General features: G+C 37.6%; 2 protein-coding genes across 2 annotated transcripts in view; both read left to right on the top strand.

Annotated features, from left to right (window-relative positions):
- Positions 1-1713: 1713 nt before the first annotated feature.
- LOC121961497 (toll-like receptor 1) lies at positions 1714-4558 on the top strand. Its single transcript, XM_042511505.1, has 2 exons — positions 1714-1782; positions 1904-4558. The coding sequence occupies exons 1-2, from the start codon at positions 1769-1771 to the stop codon at positions 4371-4373; spliced, it is 2484 nt and encodes an 827-aa protein (XP_042367439.1). The 5' UTR covers positions 1714-1768; the 3' UTR covers positions 4374-4558.
- Positions 4559-7503: 2945 nt separating this feature from the next.
- cnot4b (CCR4-NOT transcription complex, subunit 4b) overlaps positions 7504-25384 on the top strand; it is a 32373-nt gene continuing 14492 nt past the window's right edge. The window contains exons 1-8 of the mRNA XM_042511275.1: positions 7504-7715; positions 15735-15964; positions 18522-18719; positions 21131-21217; positions 21324-21425; positions 22279-22404; positions 24086-24210; positions 25082-25261. Of these exons, the coding sequence (XP_042367209.1) occupies positions 15791-15964; positions 18522-18719; positions 21131-21217; positions 21324-21425; positions 22279-22404; positions 24086-24210; positions 25082-25261 (992 nt within the window). The 5' untranslated portion in view covers positions 7504-7715; positions 15735-15790. The remainder of the gene's footprint in view (positions 7716-15734; positions 15965-18521; positions 18720-21130; positions 21218-21323; positions 21426-22278; positions 22405-24085; positions 24211-25081; positions 25262-25384) is intronic.

Below are 25384 nucleotides of genomic sequence, written 5' to 3'. Positions count from 1 at the left end.
ACCTCAAACCTGCAGTTCGTAACTTTTCTAAAAATAACTTTTTGCTGTATCGCTAAATCTGTTACTGCATACAGACAAAAGTACATGAGACAGACAGTCTCTCTCTCAAAAAAAAATCCATCCTCATAGTGCTTCTGGCATTTGCTACCCCAGCTAGCAATTTTCGGTGCTAAAAACATTCTGAGAACATTAAAATGCAACCAATGCAATATTCTAGTCATGTTTTCAGCAGCAAGTTTTCTTATAGTTCCCAGAACTTCTTCTTCTTCTTAAAGTTCGGGTAACATTATTTATGTTGACATTTTCGGTAAAAACAAACAAACAATCAGGTTCAATAACATGTTCTGAATGTTACTTTGAAAAATTCTTTTTTTTTGTTCTCATGTAACTAAAAGAACGTCCTATGATGATCCTATTATCCTCACAATGTTACAATTATATTGTTATTACTTAGTCAGCATTTAACCTTATTATGACATTATTTGACAGGATAAACATCCTTAAAACATTCTTTGAACATTAGATTGAAATGTTTTATTTTAAACATTGTTGCAGCTTATTGGTAATGTTTGCCAGTGTTGTGGGAACTTTCCTTATTCGCTGGGATGCAGCTGTCGTTTATGGTAATCACTCCATGGACTGCAGTCAGACTGTCAAACTAGGCAGCTCTGATCAAATATGAATCAACATTCTGTTACTGCACTGCTTATTTCTCACCTCAGATGTTGTCAGGGGCATATTTCAATGTACTGTTTAGCTGCTTGAGAAAGTTTGGGACCATGTTGAGTTTTGGCTCAACTGTTTTTCACCTGGCAGCCAGGCGACAAAACCTTTTCATCTTACAGATTTTTATCACAGATGATCTGTTTCACGTACTACTGTTGGGATATAGTGACAGTTTTAACTAATATGACAAAACATTATTTTTAAAAAAGGTATTGAACCTTCAAGTATTACATTTAAGTTGAAATGTCCTCCCTTTACACGTATGTGTTTTTAATGGAAAATAGGTCCCTTTAAATTGAAAAAGTTTGCTCTGGCTGATTTTAGCTTAATTGTGTAGAACATAGCAGGTACATCACAAATTTTCCCATTTTATAGCCAAACAGTACACTAAAATATGTTTCTGAAAACTTTTGAGGCAAGAAATAGGTAATGTGGTAACAACATTTTAAATCATATTTGATCAGTGCTGCCTTGTTTGACAGTCTGAGTGCAGTTACCAAGCATTATTGACAGTTTTATAATATAAAGACTCATTGGCTCTGATTGGTTGGTGGATTCCAGCAAACAACATCAAATAAAATACTTTAAATGATGCATGATAAAAGTGATGAGCTTAAAATTTTTGAATTCTCATATCTGTTTGTCTCTTTTTTTTCATCTGGAGTGGACACAGCTGAGTCTGAGAAAACAATTAATAGGCTTTTAAGTATTGTAAGTGTCACATGAGCACAAAAACTTCCAAATCATGAGATAAAGGCATGGCCACTGATTAATTTTTTATAACATCTTTAATTGTATTTCTCATATATTATTTGTGTTTAGTCTTAATCCTCAGTCAGACATCCCCTTTCACAATTTGCAGTCATGTGAAAGAACAAAAAAAAACAAAGAGGAATTTACGGGAGGAAGAAACAGGAACAAAGATTTAGTGGTTGATAGATTGCGTTCTAGAATATAGGGCATAAAAGTCAGAATTCAAACAGCACAGTTCCGACCTGAGATCATCACACTCTGACTTTTGAAAACCGATGCTTCCAAAGCTATGTCCACGCAAAGGTAATGCATTTCTCTTCTCCCATTTCTCTACATTTCCATTTTGTTATATTGCTTCTAGTGTGTGCTCAATGTCCGACAGTTTTCATTTAATTAATTTTATTGATTTTATTTTATGTTTCAGCACAAGTGTGGCTTTTCTAATTGGGACCATTGTCATCGTGTCCCTGATGAAACCTGACTGCGTGGCTATAACAAAAGATGAAAGTGGATTTAAACTCTGCGTCACATTGAGGCGAGGGATGAAAGACCTCTCCCATCAGAATCTAACTAGCGTTCCCTCAAATCTTCCCAATGAGACTCAATTTTTGGATCTTTCTTACAACTCCATCCGAAGACTGAACGGAGCTCCGTTTTCTCCACTATCCCAACTCTGCTTTCTGAAGGTAACTCACTGTGGCCTGCAAGAGATTTCTCCCACCGTGTTCAGTCACACACCAGCACTCAAAGTTCTCAACATATCTTACAATCAGTTACCTGTTGTCCCGGACATTTCGTTGAGATGGCTAAAAATCCTTGATCTGTCTAACAATCTGTACAACAGCTATCGACTTCCGGCATCATTTCAGGGGCTAATAAATCTGGATGTGCTGTCTTTAGGTAGCACAGCTGCTTTGTCAGTCAACTATTATGACTTTAATCCATTGACAAAAATTTCTCTGCATCATCTAATGTTGGGGGCAGGAATTCATTGGCAGAAGTATGATTCTGGAGCTCTTGCCAAACTGAAATCTCTTCAAAGTGTTTCAATCTTTGCATCTTTTTGTGGGGATATTGGCATGTTTGAGAACGTCCTTGTGGACCTGAATGTGACAAGAGCAACGTCATTGAGATTCATCACTCTTTTTCCAGACAACTGCAGTGAGACCGTCAACCTTTTTAAGAACTTGAGAACAATGCCATTTGTAAAGAATCTAACCATTGAAAACACTTTGACCAACAGCTCATTTATGGAGGTGTTTCTGAAAAACGTGTGGCTCTCCTACATTTATGACCTCTCATTTGTCAACATTACTTATAATGAAGACACACCAGATGGATTTCAGTTTCGCACCATCAATCATACAATCAACCTTAGCTCAATCACCTTCAATGGAGTGAATCACTATCAGTACAGATACCCAACAATCAACATGAGCGTGAAGGCGGCCTCAAATCTGACCTATCTCAAGTTCTCTGGGACTGGAATGAACATTTTACCTTGCAACCTCTTATCTGCCCTGCCCTCGCTGGAGACACTGGATCTGTCAGATAACCTCTTAACGGATTCGGGCTTCTGGTGGTTTCATTGCTCGTACACCTCTGTCTTTCCCAAACTCAAGAGACTGTCTTTAAGCAAGAACCGTTTCATCAGTCTTTCCTTCATCTCTGGGAAGACGCATCAGATGAAGACGTTAGAGTCTCTGGACCTCAGCTTCAACTCCATCTCCCTCGACAGGGATTGCTCTTGGCCTGCTCAGCTGACCGAGCTCAGCCTGGGAAACAACAACTTGGGCAACAGAGTCTTTAACTTCCTGTCAGTACATTTTGAGAGGATTGACTTGTCAAAGACGGGTATAACAGCAATAACACATGAGGATGTGTCCTGGTTTCCCAAGCTGACACACCTGGACCTCAGCTCCAACAGTATCCAGGTTATGCCTGCTGATCTCAGTGCCCCAGCCCTGCTCAGTCTCTACATTGACCATAATGCTATCACAACTATATCCAGGGAGGTCTTGGTGGGACTTCCCAGGCTTCAGACCCTAAAAGCTGGAAGCAATCCTTTCGTCTGCTCTTGTGACTCCTATTGGTTCATCACTGTTCTCAACAAGTCTTTGCTTCTGGACTGGCCCTTAGATTATACCTGCAGCACCCCGCCATCTCTTGCAGGCCTGCAACTCTCAGAGTACAAAACCAGTGAGCTGTCATGTGAGATGTGGCTTCAAGCTACAGTTGCTGTTCCTGTACTAATAATTACATGTGCAGCCTTAGGTCTGGTTTTCTATAAATGTGATGGAGTGTGGTACACAAAGATGTTATGGGTATGGATCAGGGTGAAAAGGAGGGGCAAGAAACGCTCCAACATGTTGAAGAAAGTATCATTTGATTATCATGCATTCATCTCCTACAGTCATCAGGACGCTGACTGGGTGGACAGCCAACTGGTGCCTTCTCTGGAAGCTGCCGGGTGTTCACTCTGTGTTCACGAGCGTGACTTTGTCCCTGGTGAGTGGATCATAGACAACATCATCAACTGCGTTGAGTCCAGCTACAAGACCCTGTTCATCCTATCTAAACATTTTGTTCAGAGTGAATGGTGCAACTATGAACTCTTCTTTGCCCAGCACAGAGCAATCAGTGTCCAGCAGGACTCTTTAGCCTTCATATTACTGGAACCTATTCCAACTGACTCTCTGCCCAAGAAGTTCTTAAGACTTAGGGGTTTACTGAGACAGCAGACATACTTGGAATGGCCCAAGGATGAGTGCAAACAGCAATTTTTCTGGACAAGTCTTAAATCCATGTTGCATATGGCAGACAAATCTGTGGTTCTGAAGGATGTGGCTTTGGCCATTGCAGATACAGTACCTCTACTTACAGATCATGTGTAAGAGCTCAACGGATAGGTTCTCATTTTGCAAATCTACTTGACAAAGAGTTATTAGTTGCTGTTGTTCATACTACATCTGCACTGGCTCTGAACAGAACTCTAATTCAATAGACTGAATCACCATGATATGGCACCAACAACAACAACCTCTTCCAGGCAGACAACTGGCAGTTGATGTCAATATTGCGGAGATATGCGAAATCTGTGAAACTGTTTATTTCTGTTGTCATTTTCCACAGGAACAGTAACAGTAACCACAGTAACATTTAAACATCTATAGTTAAACACAATGGTCCGATCTATCTGACATTTTTGGTGTACTAACTTTGATAAACCAAATCTATTGGCACAGAAGCAAAGCAAGTGGGAATTTGGTACTAAAAAGACACTAGTTGTGCCACATATTGTATGTTTTGCACATAATGAGGTCTATGGATTTTCTCCCCAATCACTTGCAGTTAAATTGATTGGGGAAATCTCTCTGCGGTTAGCGCAAACAGGAGGAACTGTAACAACAACTGGTAATGGTTCCATGTATATATAGGTATGTGAGTGATGTATTAACATAGAATTGAAAAAAAAGTCAACATAACCACAAATTGAAAATGACAGAGTTGGTTCTGCATTTATAATTACTGTACACCCTACATTTTGAGAAGTTGTGCTATAAATACAGATTGACAATTGTAAATGCCTGTATTTATATATATACTATGACCTGTGCTCTGAATATGCATGTGTGCTGTGTGTGAAGAGTAACATTTCAACTACACTGTGTAAAATTGCCTTGTGTGGAGTGATAAATAAACATCCTCTAATATAATCATCAGTCACGACAGTTCTTAAGAATATAACCAGTAACAGTGGTGATCTTTACATAAACACATTTTTCTATGCAATATCTTCATTAAACAACAGAAGCAAATTAAAAAAGTTATATGTTTTCTAAGCAGTTGGTCCAGAACTTTGCTGCAATAGACAAAAATTGGCAACATTACTCTCTATAGCTATTAGGGGAACAAATCAGACTTTCAGTGCCAACTTTTAATACTTGTCAGTTTTTAAAACACATTTTGGTCATTACCAAAACAGCATTAGAGCTGAACATTAAGCCCTAATTGTTATTTTTAGCAATCATATTTGTCTAGTTACTTCTATATTATTTCATTCATAAAGACATAAAGACATAAGCCATAAGCTACAGTTTAAGAAGGGTTTATGTGCAGTGTTTTAAACAAGTGTTGATAGAATATTTAAATATTTAAGTGGGTTTATTAAGATAATGATTTTTACACAATCCTTTTTACAATGTATATGTATGTATATACATGTATATATGTATGTATGTATGTGTGTGTGTGTGTGTGTGTGTGTGTGTCTGTGTGTATACATTGTAAAAAGGATTGTGTAAAAAACATTAACTTAATAAACCCACTTAAATATTTAAATATTCTATCAACACTTGTTTAAAACACTGCACATAAACCCTTCTTAAACTGTAGCTTATGGCTTATGTCTTTATGTCTTTATGAATGAAATAATATAGAAGTAACTATTGCAGATATACAGTAACAAATAAATACAACAGAACTATATATATCTGTCAGATATATATAGTTCTGTTGTATTTATTTGTTACAAGTAACAGTAATTAGAACTCTTACTCAGAATTTCTGTTTAAGTGTTTCAATAAGTCAATAATGTTACGTTGCCATAAGTTACGTAACGTAAGTTGCATCAGTGTTTTTACTGGTCAGTTAAGAGCTTGAACTGAAAAATTAATCATATTCTGACAGTCAAAGATATGGGTCTAATAAAAAAAAAGAAATATTCAGAGTTCAGCAGTGTTGAGTGTTTCAGTTATTCAGTAGGTTTATGTCTTTTCCAGGCAGAGAAGGGTATTATTTGTTCAACCTTGTGCTTCTTTCCTCTGTTGATTTAGAGCCTTTTTAATTTAAGCGAATGTCTCCATCTGCTGTTTATAATAATACTCTACACCACACACCGCTGAGGGAGTGAATTAGTTAGGCTTAAAGGCACAAATAGTGTATATCTTTGACCTACTGTATATTTAACATAGTTGATTTAATGCATTTGCCTGGACAAGCAGTGCATTCTAAATGTAATTTTTGGATCATTATTTGATTTGAGTACATATTTTAATCAAGATTAATTTATAGAAAATTCTGTTCACATATGCTTTTTGAGCCTCAGACACTTAATTTCCTGCATTATTGTGATTTTTTTGTGCATATTTTTTCTTGTCCATCATCAATTTAAATTTAAGATTTTTTTTTTTAATTTCAACAACATTTTTTTTTTTTAAATTAGGGGGGACAAATATGTATTTTCTAAATACAGTATTAAGGGGCACATGCCCCCACTGTCTCCCCTCCCCTCCCCGCATTTACACCAACGTCTGTCCTACAATGAACACCAGAATGACTTTTATTTCACAACCATGCAACTCAAAACATTCTACTTTTCCAATGAGAAAATCATATTTATTTAGTTATAGTTTATTAGTCTATTCACCATTTCATTCATAAAGACATAGACAAGTTAACATTTAAAAAGGTCATTAGTGCTGTATTGGCAACCAATGTAAATAAAATATTTAAGTTGGTTTATTATCTAAATGTTTTTACACATTCTTTTTTTAGATCAATCTATTATTTTTGAGCCATATCAAATGTTTTACTGATTATTTAGATATAGTGAGGACAACCTACGTGTCGTCCTTGTTGTAATTATTTTCATCGGTATTTTTATTGTTATTAATTTATCCTCTAGTTTTTCTTTCGTTTATTGCTGTTTTTCATTTGTAGTTTTCCTGTTCTTTTTTTGTTGCTTTTTGCCTTGGATTTTATTGCTGTGTTTTTTACCATTAGGCTATGTGATGTTTACTCGGGTGGGCCCTAGGAAGAGTTAATGGGGGCAATAAGTGAGTATAAACTATATTTTTGATAAATAGTGTATTGATTTGAGCAAAACCTAAGGTCAACAGCTATTTAAATTCATCGGCCGTGGGTGTGCAGATGCTTCGCTGCCAGACACTACAATACCCACCATCCCTTGCGTGTAACATCCAGACGATTTGCGCCGACTCACTGAGTTGTAGAGTTGCCCCTGTTTTCTCCTCCTTTCAATGTAAGATGGTGGTTTGTGGTGTAAGTAGGTAGCCAGCACCTTTATAATCTGAGAGAAAAGGCCGGTTGTCCCGAGAGGACAGCCGCTACAGAGTCCCACAGACGGCAGCTCGCTGTGACGGAGCTACTGTCCCATCCAGGAAGACTTTTCCCTCCACATCCTACACAGGAATTTCCAATAACAGAGAGGCAGGGTGAGTACTCACTCTTACAGTAACAGTTATCCCTGTTAAACCAACGCCATAAACCAGACTTTACACCAAATGATCATTTTAATTTGAAAACATAGTAAAGACAAAGATTTCCACAGCGGTTCAGGCACTGTCGGCGGGTCTGGGGCGCTGCTTCGGCAGGAGAGCCGAGGAAGATGCACTCACGCCGGGGCTGCTGTTTCGGTTATGTCGGGCTCTGCCGGCGGAGGGCAGGCCGCGTAAACTCCTCTTACTGACACACTTTTGGAAGGAGTACAACTTATAAACAACACATTAGTGTGAGAGGAAGTGCTACTATCTTTTAATAACTTTAGCGGCCGGGTTTATTATGCAGTGAGCGTATTATTCCACAATACAGCAGAGCACACGAAAACCCTTAGCCGACGTCATAACAAGACAGCCCGAAGCTAGCAGCAGTCCAGCCTGGGAACCAAGCCGGTTAGCATAGCTGGGTAACTTACTAGCTGGTTAGCTTCACAGCTTCATAGCCACGCTGTAGGTTCACCCGGTACATGAATGACAACGAAACTGCTGGTTCTAAACCTTAAACCAAATATGCTTGTAATTTCACACTCTCTTCTCACTATGTGAGAATCAGACATCTGTGTAACTTTGCTATCATAATAAGTTGATAACGCACTAAAGACGGCTAATAAACTTTGAGTAGCCTCAACTTGTTAGGCGCATTCAGTGTGTTTACACCGTTTTAGAGCCATTTTGACCAAATGATGAAAAGTTGAAGGAGAGCACCACTCTTCAATATATTATTTTCAAAGCCCAGAAAAGTTCAGTAAATATTTGTGAACGTAAGCCACCCTCTCTGAAATCCAGAAACCAGAGCACTAAGTCTGAAATTTTTGATGTCATCGGGTATGAAGTCTGGAGCTGTAACATAAACATTGAATGGGAATCCACTTTTACACTGCTTCATCATGCAGCTATTCCTCCTTGTCCCTGTGTGTTAAATTGCAGAATGAGAGGACTGAGTTGTTTCACCTGTAAGGCCCAGGATAGCAGGGGTCTAAATCACTGGTTTCATCACCATACAGTAATGTAGAGTTGGAAATTAGCACCAGCCACCAGCAAAATGCAGGTCAAACAAGGAATTGGCTGCTAGATTTGCTTCACTCACCAGTCAAAGAAAAAGTAATCTATTGAGTGGTTGGGAGATTTTGGAACACACCAAGCACAGTAACAGGTGGAAAAAAAGGTCAATTTCCAACACTTATACTCTGGACAGCGATACAATATTTGCCAATATCACAAAGTCTGCCACAATACAATTTTGACTAGATTAGATTTGGGAGCTGGCGATTGATATGAGTCTGTTATATGTTTATTTAACGCAGTTGAGAGAGAAGCTGCCACCCCCCTTTTCTCCTTTGCCCAGAAATGATAAAAACAACATATAGATAATTGTTAATTCTAACACTTTTTTTTAAAATAAAATCCTGGTTAAAAATGCTTTCTGCAAAAAATGTTTTCATTTTAAGTCAAACCAGGATCTTTTTCCTAAAACTTAAGGGATATCTGACTTGATGACAAACTACTCCCAACACCCTTAAAACATGGATTAACATCAAGATCATTTAACAAAATTGTAAAACTTGGCTCAGTAATTACTGTCTCGGATCATAGAGAAAACAACTGTCTTTTTTAAGTCTCTAAATGCCACTATAGTGAGGACTAGATTCTTGAATTTTTGAAAATGGGTGTGGTTCCCCTTTAAGACCACCCAGTCCTGTCCTGTCCTGTTCTGAGCATGCAGCTAAGAAAAAAAAAAAGAAAAACAGTCTCGCACAGATGATAAGACACAATAATGATCAAAATGAGTAATTGTTTAGAATTCTTGGCTTGTCCTCTGTTAATTTTTGTGCATATATTCAATTTTTTGACTTCATCAGAACAAACACCACTGCTTCTGAAAGGGTGAATTATAAGTAAAGTTAAGTGCCAGAGGTTGTCTGCATGACTTCTCGAATGGAAAATGTGGTTGGTTGTGTGGTGGTGTCACTATTCTCCCTTTGGCACTGCTAAATGTGGACACCTGACAGTCCTTTCATATTGGAGTTTTCCTCATAAACCGCTCCAGAGACACAGTGCTGTCACATGGCTGCTGATGGATGTTTGTGTCTTTGTTTCATGGTCATGAGCAGTTTTTCTTCCTCTCCTCATGTTGTGATCATCACTCCTGTGATGCAGTTGTATGTTGCAGTATAGGAATCTGCTCCTGTTGTTTTACATGTCACACTGTGGCCCGCAGTGATTAAAACATGTTGCGCTGAGAGCCAGGAGCGGGCTGCAGAAAACTGTTTTGACAGAAGTGTTTGTGCATTGAAAACCATCAGTGGAGAGCAACTGTGCCTTAAGGCTAAGTTTCTCTGTCACATTTTGAAACTTACCACATAGCTTTGTTTCTTCGAGATGTAGACTGCCTTTCCCCTTTTGAAAGATGACTATTGCAGATGCGTACTCACACTCGTGCCCTTACTGTTTATTATTGCTTGACATATGTATGTAAATTACCCTGCACATTGCTACTTTATTGCCCTTGTGCTTATGTGCAAAACTGTATTTCATTGTCTCAGTAACTGTACTGTGTGCAGTGACAATAAAGCTGAATTTATTTTGATCTAATCTAATCTAAAGGGAGGGGTGGGGTCTTTTATTAGCAGGAGGGAGTCGGGACTAATGACGGCAATGTTAGTTGGTTGCTGTACCACTGCAATACTGTGGTTCACGCCTAATTTAGCCCAGTGAAAAAGCTCCCATAAACCCACTGTTTTCTACCTCTTTTAGTTGTTGGTTGTGACCAATCCAGAGCCAGTTCCTTGTATGAAATTGAGCCCAGATTTGTTGAGCTGGACATCAGACCTCAATACTTTTTTTTCTTGGGGCCCACTGAATGAATATGTGTATAGCACAGTTTTGAAAAACTTCAAAAACAGATACAGGATGCTGCCATTTAATGTTAAAAAAATGCCAGTTTTAGACTTTAAAAAAATCCAGGCCAAATTCTTAACTTTTAACAATTTAGTTATTTTGGATTTTTTTTTGTTAAAGGATACCTTTGGTATTTTTCAACCTGGACCCTATTTTACCATGTTTTTTTGCCAAATGACTCGTGGGTAGGGGTCAACACATTATCAGCCTGGCCGATAATCAGCCTGGCAGATATTTGGCAGTTTGCTGATTATCTGTATTGGCCTTTTATTTTAATGATTGCTGATACAATTAATTAATGGAAAAGGATGCCTATTACATTCAACCAACACCAGGATAGGAAGTCTGCAATACATGCAAAGAAAGAGCCAGCATGGGAGGAACGTTTAGTTTGTAAAACCCCAGGGAGCTATTTTTATTCATTTATTCTTTAATTAATTTTTTAATGAACTAAAAAATTGTTGCTGTAAATTTGCTGTTTATGACATTGAAAGTTTCAGTTTTGATGAAACATTTGCTGAAGGCATTTAAACAAAGTGTTTTGTGTTGGAGTTTGTTATATTCCAAATTCTTAATTTCAACAGAAATATTTTCATTTTTATTGTAAATGCATGTCAGTTACTGGTCTCATTGAGAACTAATAATTGGTATTGGCCCTGAAAAACCAATATCAGTCGACCCCTACTCGTGGGAACAGCAAATTTTGTTGCGGAAAAACAAGCTGCACTGTAACCTTTCAGAGCACGTGTGCTCTGTCTGTCTACATCCATTAAAAGTGCTTGTTTTTGACACTGACAGGCTCAAATTGTTATTATCAGTGTCTTACAACATTATGGAAAAGACTTAACAGAGAAATGAAATGTTTTCCATAACTTTAGTTCGTTCTGGTCTGTTTTGTGTCCAGTCTTGCTAAAATAGAAATCTTGTTCTGGTATCTCACAATAGGTGACTTGTTGCAGGAAAAACAACAGTGGAGATGTTAGTGAGAGATAGAGAGAGGAGTGCTGCTGATAGTTTGTTGTGTTGGAGTACGGAAAGTGCATCTTACTCTTATGCAAAAGATTTTCAATGACTTGGCTGTAACCGCGACTGAAAAGTTTAAAAAATCGTTCCCACAAGTCAGTTTGACACAAAGACACAAAATAATGTAAAAACAGGCTTCATGTAAAAAATGTAAAATATATTGTTTGGCGTGCTGGTGATCTAGTGGCTTAGATGAATCAGACTTTCTCTGATTTGATTCTGACCATGGAGAGAGCAGGTAATACTCAGTGATGTGTCACACCATCTTTATGGTTCATCTGAGTTGTAAACATCATGATAGAGGTACATGGTTCCGCCTCTGCAGACGCCCAGTGCTACTGGACGTGAGGTATTTTATTTGCAGTAGTTGTGACCCTTTTCAAACAGCTTTGATGCAGCCATGTTTATGACGTACCTATGACAGTGTTATTCATTTAATTTTTGTAACGCACACATTGCCTTCTGCTCCTGGTTATGTTAAACCCTTGGAGACTTGAGCAAACTGGCTTGATTTCTTTCAAAGACACTAGAAAGAAGGAAATGAGGAAAATTAGCATGCAATTAGTAGAAAGGTCAAGTAAAATTTCCTGAAAATTAAGGGAAAAAAAAACAGCAACAGCAAGAAAACAAAGCAAAACAATACAAACAAAACAATTAAAAACATGTAGAAAAAAAACCCCCCAAACATTCAAAACAAACAAAATAAAGCACAAACAAACAAACAAAGCAAATAAGACTTGGAAAAAGTGTTTTTATTAAATAGTATTATAACTATGTAGCATAATTTTAAATGTAATATTATAATATGTATAAATATATTTTTTTGTACCATTTTTCTTTTTCCCTAGACAGTTTTACCCAATTTTCACTAAGATAAATTGAAAAAAAAAAAAAAACTTATTTCTTGCAACACTTTTTTTTTTAACCAAGTTGCTCATTGCCTTTTTCCTTGTTTTTTAAAAGAAAATTGCTCAAAGTTTAATATTTTAAATATTTGTGAAAGGTGCCTGATGCAGCACAAGAAAAGTGATCAGAATCCGAATATGAAATATTTTATTGGGGGGGGGGGGGGGGGGGGGGGGGGGGGGGGGGGGGGGGGGGGGAATAGTGGTTCTTTACAGTTGCTCTGGTACCAAGCATGGAAAGAAGAAAAAGAAAAATATAAAATATAAATACAATAATAGCAACAGATAGCACAAGTATGTAAATATTTAACAATAAATTATATAAATGTGATGAATAAGTGTGTAAAATATAAATGTGAGCAATACAGTACTAGACAATTAGCACTAATATGTGAATATTTAAATAATGCATAATGTGCTGAGTGTGGAAAGTGTGTAAAATATAAAACTGTGCCTTATGTTACAATTTAATGTATAAAAGTGGTATGCAAGTTAGAAATGTCAAATTATAAATATGAGTGCGGTGCTACAATGAACAACAGAGAGATACATACGCAAGAATAACAATAAGAATATATACACTATATACAATATGTGTAACATGTTAAATTTAACCTGCGTTGTTCCAGGTTTTTAAGGGTTATTTTGACAAGTTGTCTCGAGACAGTAAGGTTTGAAGTCTTATGCAAACAGCTGTGTGCGGCGTTCATGTTTCTTTATGAGCATGCAGACAATGCACTTGAGTTAATTATTAATGACAAAGAGTCATAACTGCCTGCATGCATGCTTAAATATGAACAGAAGCCAGTTTTTAGTCCCTTGTATGTGCTTGATTCGCATTAGTGTCATAGTGCAGGTGTTACATTGTTTCTGTATTGGTCAGCGACTGCTTCAGCATGGCTTCCTGTCAGCCAACTAAAGATGATTATGTTTTCTAAGGAAACTGACACACTGTAAATAGAGATATTTCAGGCTCCCTGAAAGAAGGCTCTTCATCTTATGTTTCACCACACTACAAAGGTCAATGTTTTCTCTGGGAGCCTGAGTTTGTGCAGAAAGCCTGTCAGAACTCCAGCTAAAAATCCTGCTAACAAATAAAGAGTTTCTCACAGCAAGCATAAAATGTCACAAAGCTTTTATGTCGCAGTTTTGTTCAGTCTGTCCATTAGCTTAAAGCCCACCCATGCATTCAAGTAAATCATATGTTGTGAAATCACCCAATTTCTTGCCAATTAAGCAGCAGCAATGTGTGCCTGCAGAGGTTTTAACAACACTTTAATTGGCCACTAAAGTGATCCAGACCAAGTTGAACATCTTCTCTCCAGCCCTCAGTGACACAGCTGCATTATGACTTAATGCATAATGACAGCTTCAGTAGCTCTCGTGGTTGTGACTCGCTCTCACTGAACTCGCACGTCATTGGCTGGAAAGCAGCACTTTGAGCTGCCTTATTTGACATTGTTTAAGCTGAGTTAATTTTAGATTACTGTCTGCGATGACGGGCCAAAATAAGCAGCATAAATACTAGTCCTGTATCTCACCACAGTTTTTTATCAGACAATTTGGGTGACTCAGGCATTTAGAAAAACCGTGCCCACAGTAATGCTTTGGTCTTTAATCTACATTACAGGAATACTAACCATAAAATGACCACATGTATATTAGTTACTCACAACATGTTACCTTGAATTTGTGAAGAAGACTTGTGTTCCTTTTTGCATCCAACCGCGAGGAATAGAGAATCCAAGAAAGTTGAGCAATTTTTATGAATTGAAGTAAATGGGGCTGTGTTTAACAACAGCAAAACTACATCAAAACATCCACTCACAAACTCCTAATAAAGCAAGACTCATATATCCAGTTGTATCCTCAGTGCTTCACTTTTCTCCCTATAATTATCTTCATTTGATGTCATGCTTTCCACCATGAGGTTTAACCTACAGTCTCTGTCAGACAAACTTATGTTAGGGTTATAAGGGTACTATGCTCAGTACTTCCCAAACACATGCTTTTTTCCCTTAAACATTATGATTTAAAACAAATCAGTACAATCAGCTTCATGCATAGACGAAAAGTGTGCCCGAGCACTTGTTTGTTTTTTTTCAAGATTTTTTTGGGGGCTTTTTCACCTTTATTACATAGGACAGCTACAGGGTGAAAGGGGAGAGAGTGAGGATGACATGCAGCAAAGGGCTGCAGGTTGGAATCGAACCTACGGCTTTTGCGGCAAGACCATAGCTTTTGTACATGGGGTGCCTGCTGTACCAGGTGAGCTACTTTGATCCCCGTAAACTGATGATATAATTTTGCTGTTGTTAAAAGTGGTCCCCTTTTCTTCAGTTCATGAAGAATGTTCATGAAGAAAACAATAAAATACTTATCAGCTATGTCTCAGTTCAGGGACTGGATCCTGCAAAGTATACAAGACTTATATAGAGATGTGTCCTGTGTAGGCCCTGAAGGGCACACTTTAAAACCTTGTTCAAAGTATTGTAAACCACTTGAGAGTGTTTTGTGTCTTAGAAGCCTTCATCCATCGTCATGGATCTGTTACTCAGACTGGAATGTATTTAGGGTTTTGTCTCACATAGTGAGAAAAAGTCATGAAAAAAATCACAGCCCCCTCAATGAATTTCAATTAAGACTACAGTGTCGAGTCCCGACACAGATAGAGCTCTTGCAGGAAACACAACACAACACAAAAGTTGATCCTTGGCTCAAATGTTGTCATGCAATGTGATGAAATGTCATCTGATAGGGTGAGTGTTTTTTTTTTTTTTTTTTTATAAAAATGGTCTGTTGGTAAGAGTAAACAAAACCACAACACATGTCACACTGGCCCCAAATAAAAAGCTTCAATATCTCATAATCAAATAGACAGACTGTTGTGACATTTTGCTTAGCACATTCATGGTCAGAAAGGGACAAACTCTTTTAATTGAACGACGAAATGACGTCTCCTCTTTAGGCTGAACTTTACATCTTTTTTAAACTGTTGCTATTAGGAATAAACTGTCAGTATGTTATTTGCTTCATTCAAAACTCTTACTAGGTGTATTAAGAAGTATCAGTCTCTAGAAGGTGCTAGTACCAAGACTTCTGATTTTTCATCTGGTTGATTTCTCTCCAGGATCCAGTGCAGCTGTCCTGTGAAAGCTGTCCAGTCCAGCAGTGTGTTATCGTAGGATGTCCCGAAATCCTGAGCTGAAGGACGACCCGATGGAGTGCCCGCTGTGTATGGAACCGCTGGAGATCGATGACGTCAACTTCTTCCCCTGCACCTGTGGATACCAGATCTGTCGCTTCTGCTGGCATCGAATCCGGACGGACGAGAACGGTCTCTGTCCTGCCTGCAGAAAGGTAGACCTCTGTCCTCTTTGAATTCTCTTTAACCTTCACCAAAACAGAGAAGGATTCCCTGATAACTCATACAAGTACCACTGACAGAGAATTCTGAATCTCATTTATGCAAGCTTTAATGCTCACACTGGTGTCAGTATGTCCCATGTCCAACAGTCACCATTCAATGTGGCATGTCATTCGGCTTCTTTTTCTTTAAGAAATTCCTGTTGCATTAGTCTCATTTTGATAGCTTTGCCCATCAGGTTAACCCTCCAGGTTAATTAAATATGATTGGCACAGAAAATGATGTAAAACAGTAAAATTATCACCAGTATTATCAGTTCAACCTTGACCTACTGTACTAACTGTAGTTGTGTGTGCACATTCTTCTGTTCACTGAGGGATTATCACAAACATTTCAGGCGTACACACTTTGACTGGTACCTTAAAATGAAGTGGTCTAGATAATCTGGACAAACTGTTCACTTGTTTTTGACCTATTTCATCTTCTGACTGCTTGTGTTTATTGGTCAGCAGACTTTGCTGTAGTGATGTCACCGTGTTCCCAGATCTCGGCAGTAAACTTTGTGAGCATGATGTTCTCATAACTGATAGAAATAATGGCCAAAGCTACAAAAATAAGACTTGCAATAAACTGAGATAATTTATTCACTTTGTGTTTGCATTGCAGCCAACTGTCCTCTGACTCTGACTGTTCTGTTGTGTGATGTTTCATATCATTTAAAAAACACACTTTTGTCAGTCATATGTGGAAGCACACAAGGCGGAAAATCACTTGTTGGACACAACAAGTGAGTCCAAATGCAGCCTCTGACACATCTGGGATAGGGTCAACAATGGACTGTGGCCGTATCCCCAAACATTCTAACAACACTCACAGAAAAGCTGCTAACCTAAAAGCCAAAACAAAAAATCTGCAGAGTCCTAACTTAGAAGTGATTTAGGAAAAATTCTCCGAGCAGCTGTAAGCATATAAAAGAAAGAAACTTTTACATGAGTGAGAAAGTTTGGTCAGCCTAGTTTTATTTTAGTTGGTTGTAACAGATATGCCCCTTTGTGAGGGAGTGAGGACTCCCAGTGAAAATGAAATGTCTCAATATGAGGCAGTGAGGTACTGTAATTGTCAGTGTGATCATTTTGCTCATGGAAGGTTTAGACAGACCAAAGTCATTACTGTTGAATTTTTCCAGTTGCAAATTAATTTTGTGGTGTGATAACTTTTATTTCTGGCATTATCATTATTGCGCTGTGCATAATTTTCTCCTTATTCCAGAAAAGTTCTCATCTCTACTTCTGACAGTTTTTCACCTTAGGAGCTCTCTTGTGAATAACTTTTGTCTTTACCAAGTACCACTCTACCCTGTTAGGATAAAGTCTTTTAAAAAAAATAGAATTCTAAGTATTTTCTTAGAAATTTGTCACTTAGGGCAGCTTCTTTGTACTAGGAAGCTTTCTGAATATGGCCCCAAGAGTCTAAACCACTCTGTTATCAAAAATAAACTTAAACTCATTCCACCTTCAGCTGACATTTCCATCCAGCAAAGAGATGACTCACACTGTCCATATGAACTCTAGATTGTTCGATATCTAACAGTGGTAGAGAATCTTCAGAAGCCTTGAGAGGCAATGTGAAAAGAAGTTGTTTTGCAGGCAATGTTGGCCAGCACCAAAGTGTATCTCTTACGTATGGGATCTTATCTCCTACACATTAATTATAATAACTATATTGATATAGCACCTTTAAAACAGAGTTTACAAAATGCTTTGATAAAAAGGGCAAAGCAAGAACATATTAGAAAGGAGCTGGAGGATAATGACAAATCGAGATAAGAACGATGAATATAAGATATTATCCCCTACGTAGAAGATAATATCTTCTACAGAGCTCCTACCTGTAGCTTTTATTTTCCTTTTTTTCGCTGCCATTGTTCTGCATACTGTGTCCTATGGAGGAGAAAACATCTCTTAGGAGATAATATCTTGTACGTATATATTATCTCCTATGTAAGTGATATTACAGAGATGCTGCCTGTATTTTTATTTGAATTTTCTCTCTGCCATTGTTCCGCATACTGTGTCTCTGTGTCTCCTACATAGGGGATACCATCTCTTATGTAGGAGATAATATCTCTTATCTGGATATCATCTCTTATCTCCTAAGATGTTATCTTCTGCAGAGCTCCTACATGTCGCTTTTATTTTCTTTTTCTCTCTGCCATTGTTCTTTTTACCATGTCTCCTACGTAGGAGTTAACATCTCTTACGTAGGAGATAATATCTTGTAAGTAGAAGATGCTATCTCGTATTAGGTATTGCCTTCCACAGAGCTCCTACTTGTAGTTATATTTTTGCTTTCTTTATGCTATTGTTCTGCATACTGTGTCTCTGTGTCTTCTTGGTAAGAGATAACATCTCTTTAATAGGACATAATATCTTTTATGTAGGAGGTAATGTATGTAGGAGATGAACAAAGGTTTTTGCTACTTTTGTCTCTAAAAAAAAAAAGTGTAACTTTCAGTAAACATGTTTTTTATGATTGTTGTGTTTTCTGCAGCCCTACCCAGAAGACCCAGCAGTGTACAAGCCTCTGTCACAGGAGGAGCTGCAGAGGATAAAGAATGAGAAGAAGCAGAAGCAGAACGAGAAGAAGCAGAAGATCACAGAGAACAGAAAACACCTGGCGAGTGTCCGAGTGGTCCAGAGAAACCTTGTGTTTGTAGTGGGGCTGTCTCAGAGGCTGGCTGACCCGGAGGTAAGACCACACACACACACACGGTACAGTAAGTTATCACAGTGTATGCTGCTGTAATGATTGTGGGTATTTTGAAGGAATAATTTAACCCTGCTCTGATGACTCTGTTGCAAAGCTCTATCATGTACTAGAATAAGCATGACATGAATGGGATGCAATTGTGCAGCCGCATTTCAGTCTGCCAACATCTCCCACACTCAGCAGTCCTGGAAAACAACAGCAGCAGCAGCAGCAGCGTGGCGTCAGTGCCTGATGGCGTCTATGATGACGTTACATGCCATAAATATCCTTGAACCTATTAATCATCTTTCCAGCAGTGAAGGGCAATGCTCAGGCTTTCTGAAGGCACCATATTAAATAAGTATAAGGCACTGCAAACACTTGAGTCTGGCTATGTGAATTACTCACATACATAATATGCTGTTAAAACTAAGTTCAAAAGGACGCACATGTGCATGCACGCACACACGCACGCACACACGCACACACACACACACACACACACACACACACACACACACACACACCAGATGACGTTTTCCCCAAAACTGTTTTTCCATTCTGCAGCATTAATACCATTACAAAGTGGATCTTTAACATTTCTTGTTTGTTGTCACAAATGTACGGTCATAATAAAGTGATGGTATTGGCAGATGAGATTTAAGAATAGAGGGAATCTTGTCAGATTTATTTTGATCTATTAAAGTCATAGTGAGACAGCATTAGAGGGAACTGTCAGCCTCCACGCACGTGCTCACAATTTCTCACAATTTGTGGGAAACCTCTTGCCTTTTTTCCTCATTTTATTTATTTCTTTTTTTATTTTAAAGAAATCAAATCACTTAGCTCAGTTGTACTGACACCTACTGTATCAGGGTGTTTAGATGCTGCCCTTGTCAGAAAAAAATGCAGAATAAAAAAATGTCCTATTATTGGGGAATAATTTCAACGAGATATATATCATGCATCCCTTACAATAAATAAAACACCACCTGGGCAAATAAAAATCTACTTAGGAGAGTAAATTTCTGACCCACTTTCCTGAACAGCGCAGTGAAAGAACCCAAACGTTGAACCTTACTGTTCCTTTTTGCATAACAACTGCTTTCTTACTGTACGACAGGACAACCTGAGAGCCGGGAGAAAAGTGTCTCTTTGTCTTGAGGGTCTCCCTCTCACCCATGTCTTTCTTTCTTCCTGTTGGTGTGAGCCTGTCTTTGTGTTTTGGAGGAAGAGGATGAGAGGCTGAGCAGGCAGGACAGCTTCAGTCACACAAAGGCCACACAAAGAAATGACCCTCCTCTCCCACTGTGAGCTTACTGCCAACACTGAGCAGAATGTCAAAACTGCCATCCAGCTCCGAGCCCTGACACCAACACAAACACTTGGATTCTCAGCTCTCAGTCTACATTCAGCAGAGGATTTCTGTCTTTGGAGGAATATTGTACAAGTGCCTTTTTGTCTGCAGACTTTTTCTAATAGAACTGCTTGTACTTCTTTCCTAGAAAATAAGTTAATTTTGTTTCCTATCCCAGAAAAAGTTTTAGGGTTTATACTTAAACCTCCTGCTGCATCAGAAATAGGGCAAGGATGTGACTTCTACATAACAGTTAGCCGTTTGAAACCTGAAGCAATCTTACTTTCTTGTGCTGTGTTCAGAAGCCTCTCACAATATTTAAAGCTTTGAACCCAAATTGGAGCAATTCTTTCAAAAACACAGGAAAAAAGGCAGTAAGCAATATGGCAAGAAATGTTAAAATAAAATAGTAGAAAAAATATACAGGGAAAATGAAAAGAGAAAAAAAATTATTTCTTATTATCATAATTACATATTTAAAATTATGTTACAGAATTATCTAATTTTAAGAACTTTTTGCAAGTCTTATTTGCCTTGTTTGTTTTTACTTTTTTTCTTGCTTTTTCATTTTTTTTGGGGAGGGGGTGCTTTCTTTTTCTTCTTTTGTTATTAATTTCTGGTTAATTTTCCTGTACTTCTTACGAATTTCTTGATTTTTTTTTCCTTTCCTTCATTTTTTCAGGATTTTAAAAGGTGAAAATGCTCACTTAGTGACCACTTAAGCTTGTACTTAATGAGCAAATACTTTATACTTACAAAATTATATGTTACAAAATTATTATAATAAGAGAAGTCTTGTTTGCCTTGTTAACTTAAAAAAATCTTTGTTATTCATTTTCATTTAATTTTTTTGGCTAATTTTTGGGTAATATATTCTTTCATTGCTTATTCTCTCTTCCCATGATTTTGAGAGAAATCAAGCTAATTTTCTCAGGTTTCAAAGGGTTAAAAGGCTCCCTGAATTGCCATTTAAACTTATGCTTTATGAGCAATAACCATGATGACTGATGATAATGACGCTTACATTGGATTCTGTGTCCTCTGTATTTAACAGGTTCTAAAGAGGCCAGAATATTTTGGGAAATTTGGGAAGATCCACAAAGTTGTGATCAACAACAGCACATCATACGCTGGCTCACAGGTGAGGCTCCGCTCAGAGACGGCAGGTCAGAGGGAACATCTGTCAGGCTGCCATGCGGATCAGGCCAGTTTTTTAATATCAGTTTTATGTGTTTTCTTTGTTCCAGGGGCCCAGTGCCAGTGCCTACGTCACATATATTCGCTCTGAAGACGCTCTCAGAGCCATCCAGTGTGTCAACAATGTAGTGGTCGATGGCAGAACACTCAAGGTGAGCTCCAGAGATAAAAATAGCACATTTAGAAAAAAGAAAGTGTCCAAATTCATATTAAACAACAAGGAGCTCCGACCAAGCAACCTGATTGGTCAGCAAGACATTTCGAATGTGCTCAAATCTGCATGACAGCACAACTTTCCTCATCACTGAAAATATTACTCTGCCGCTTCTTAATCATTGCACTTGCAGAAATTCTAGAATTCTGGATGCTCATCAGTTGGGTGACAAGGAGCATTTCAGGGTAGCATCATAATGTAATCATAGTTTTTAGTCACGTGAGGGCCAAACAATTCTCCAATGCGATAGCCAACAATGGAAACTCCATTGAGCTGCAGCACAAACCCATCAAATTTTCATTTTTTTTTTCATGCCATGAATATTTGGATCAAACCTAAAAAAAAAAAACACCAAAAAAAACCAAAACAAAGATATTTGAACAAACTAAGTTTTGGGCATTTGCAATCCAGTTACAGCACTCACTCACTATTCTCTATGTAATTTGTATTAAATAGTGACCTATATAAAGAAAAGTAGACTTCGGACACTATGCTGGAATTTTCTTCCTCCGGAAATGCACAGTCGCATTGCATTGTGGGAGTAAAATGTTGGGCACATCATATGTACATCTTGTAGATAAAATTAACAGTGGAGAATTTGAACACTACTACAAAATGGTGAACACACTATATAGTGCACTACTTCTGTGACAGGAAACGGTTTCAAACACTTCCACGTACTACTCCAGAAAGTTGGTCAAACCCTCGTAACGGTCTAGCAACGGACAGTGTTGTTGTTTAAATAACTGAACTGAGGTATTGTATTCCAGAATATATGTTTTGTTTTTCAGGCTTCTTTAGGAACAACAAAATACTGCAGTTACTTTTTAAAGAGCATGCAGTGCCCCAAACCTGACTGCATGTATCTGCACGAGCTGGGAGACGAAGCTGCCAGTTTCACTAAAGAAGAGATGCAGGCAAGTGCAGGCACAAGACACTTATCTTCTGCTCAGATAAAATACACATACTGTTGGAGTGACAGCTATCTCAAGTATTCCATATCATTTTTAGAAAAGAGCATAGCATTGACTTCAGTACTTAAAAAATCAACAAATTGAGACATTTGTTTCATTATCAAAGAAATCTTTGCAATTTATTTGTGTGCATCCATGGTAACAGTGCAACGGAGCTGCACGGAGCTGTTTGCTTTACTTCACATTTGTCAATGTCTCGTCAACCAGGCTTTAATATCCCTGGAACACCGACATGCTCCTCTATCCATCCATAACCAAATATGTATCGGTTATTAAAACCTGTGGACGTTTAGCATGGTATCCAAAACAATTCATATTGCTTCAAACTATGCCAACCAACGGCATCACTGGATAGCCAGACTTGTCCAAACAATAACCCGTCTGACATGTCTTGCTAAGGCGTGCAGTGAGTATATCATGTAAATAAACAGAGGGGATCCTGAACAATAACAGCTCAGGTGTTTAAGCCATATACCACTCTATACTTCCTTAACCCTTAGGGGGTTTGTTTGGTGGATTTTATGCACTTTTCATTCCTATTTTTTAAATTATTTTGGCCGTGTTCATGCATATGGCATACATTTTGGCAATATTGTGTATTTCAGTTTAATCAGAGAATTTCAAGCTCAGCTCCAACAATAAGTGTAAAATACACTGTGGAAACTAAATTGTTACATTCATTCTGTTAAGTGCAAAAAATGCTCCATTGAAACAAATTCAAACTGCAATTCTTGATCCTTCAGCCATCAAAACATTAAAACATTTATTGTATTATTTCTGGGTGTCATTTGGGGCTTTTGCCATGGAATTTGTCATTTTGACTGTTTTCCACCTGATGATGTCATGATTTTTAATCACATTTGACATGTTGAGAAAATACATGATGTTTCCTCTAGGTGCACTGTCAATCAGTGTTGCTGCTGATCATTGACATATCCCAGACTGTGATAATAAAAATAAAATAAAATCAACTTTGCATGTAGTTTAGTAGAATTTCTTTCATCTAAAAACATAGTGGCATCATGACAAAAACCTGGCATTTAAAGAGTTTTAAACACTATGAAAAAAGTATGAAAATTAATGAATATTTGATATTTATGATTAGGACTGATGTTAGTTGAAGAAAAAGTTCAGTAAAAGCAGATATTTTTTTATAGACTGATTTTGAAAAACGCATTTTGTGTGCAGAGTGGTATGTGTGTGTGTATTTCACGCACTAAAAAAAATTAGGTATAAAATCAATGTTGTTGCTAATTATTGACATATCCTAGGCTCTGATAATAAAAAAAATCAACTTAGCATGTAATATATTGAAAATAATTCATTTTTGTGATATATTTAATAATTAGAACTGATGTTGGTTGAAAAATTAACTCAATCAAAGTAGAAAATAATATTAATGTCTAATCATTTTTAAAGCTTGATTTTGAAACATGCTTTTTGTTCGCAGAGCAATACAAGTTTGTGTAATATTAAAGCGGGCCCTAAAATTATCATTTTGCATCAGAAGTATTCTTCAGGTTGCCTCAAGTTCCGTCTTCCAGTCCTCACAGTTTACCACTGTAGTACTGGTGTTTTTATGAAAGCAGAGCTCTCTCCCTCTAATCTGTCGTTTGGCCTCCAGGCAGGAAAGCATCAGGAGTATGAGCAGAAATTACTACAAGACCTCTACAAAATGAACCCAACCTTCCTGCAGACCACTGCTGTGTCAGGAGACAAGCCAAAGGGCAAAGCCAGCTCTTTACAGAGGTATTCCAAAGTGTCTGACACTGTGTGTTCGTCTCTCAGTAGTCATTTATCACCTTCCTCATGTCCTTTTCTTACTCAGAAAAAAACTTTTTTTTCAACTCAGAAAGAAAACTCAGATCTACTAATGTACTAATTTTATTCAAATAAATACAGATTGTTTTAAAAGTCAAACTAATGAGCTACAAGAATGACAAAGATCAGATGTTTGTGGAACATTACTCTGCAAATTTAGATTTCTGCTCAGCTATATATTAACCTGTGATTCTTTTGGCGCATTATACACTGTTTTTATTCTTCTTCTTTTTTTGAAAGCTTTGGCTGTGCTCATGCTTTTGGTATAAATTTTGGCAAGATTGTGTATTGTTTAATCAGAGAATATCCAGCTCAGCTCCTACAATAAGTCTAAAATACGCTGTGGAAACTAAATTGTTACATTCATACTCTTATAGTCATAAGATGCTCCATTGAAACCCATTCAAACTGCAATTTTTGATCCCACAGCCACCAAAGCATAAAAAACATGCATTGTACTATTTCTGGGTGTCATTCTGGGCTTTTGATGTGGAATTAGTCATTTTTACTATTTTCAGTGCCATTTTTTTTTCTTTTTTTACCATATTTGATATATGGAGAAAATACATGCTTTCCACAAGTGCACTATCACAATCAATGTTGCTACTAATCACTGACATATGACAGGTTGTGATCATCAAAAAAATGTACTTTACTACTTTACTATACTACTTATGTAGTATGTTGTAAAAAGTGTTAAAACTCAGAAAATTAATGAATATTTGATATTAATGAATATGACTGATGTTGGTTAAACAATATTGACAATAATAATCTTTATTTGTGTGTGCTGTCTCAGGTCTAACAGCTCCAGTAAAGACGGGAAGATGACCAACGGTCTGTCATCAGAACACAGGAGGAGTCCACCATTAAATGGCTCTGACTCTGAACACTTGTCCCCTGAGGGACCCGAGCTTGACCTCAGCCTTGGCCCTGTACTGGCGCTCACACCTTTCTCCTCAAACCGGGACCTCGCCAGGTAAACTAGAACCTTAAAATCAAAGGATAAAACTAGGCAGAGCTTATTGAATAAAAATCAACGTTATGTTACTGCGCTGCCTATTTCACATCTAAAATGTTTACAGAAACGAATGTTATTGCT

This window comes from Plectropomus leopardus, chromosome 22 (genome assembly GCF_008729295.1).
Source record: "Plectropomus leopardus isolate mb chromosome 22, YSFRI_Pleo_2.0, whole genome shotgun sequence".
Classification (NCBI taxonomy): Eukaryota; Metazoa; Chordata; class Actinopteri; order Perciformes; family Serranidae; genus Plectropomus; species Plectropomus leopardus.
The sequence above is the reverse complement of the archived record's forward strand: the minus strand, read 5'-3'. Positions and strand labels throughout refer to the sequence as shown.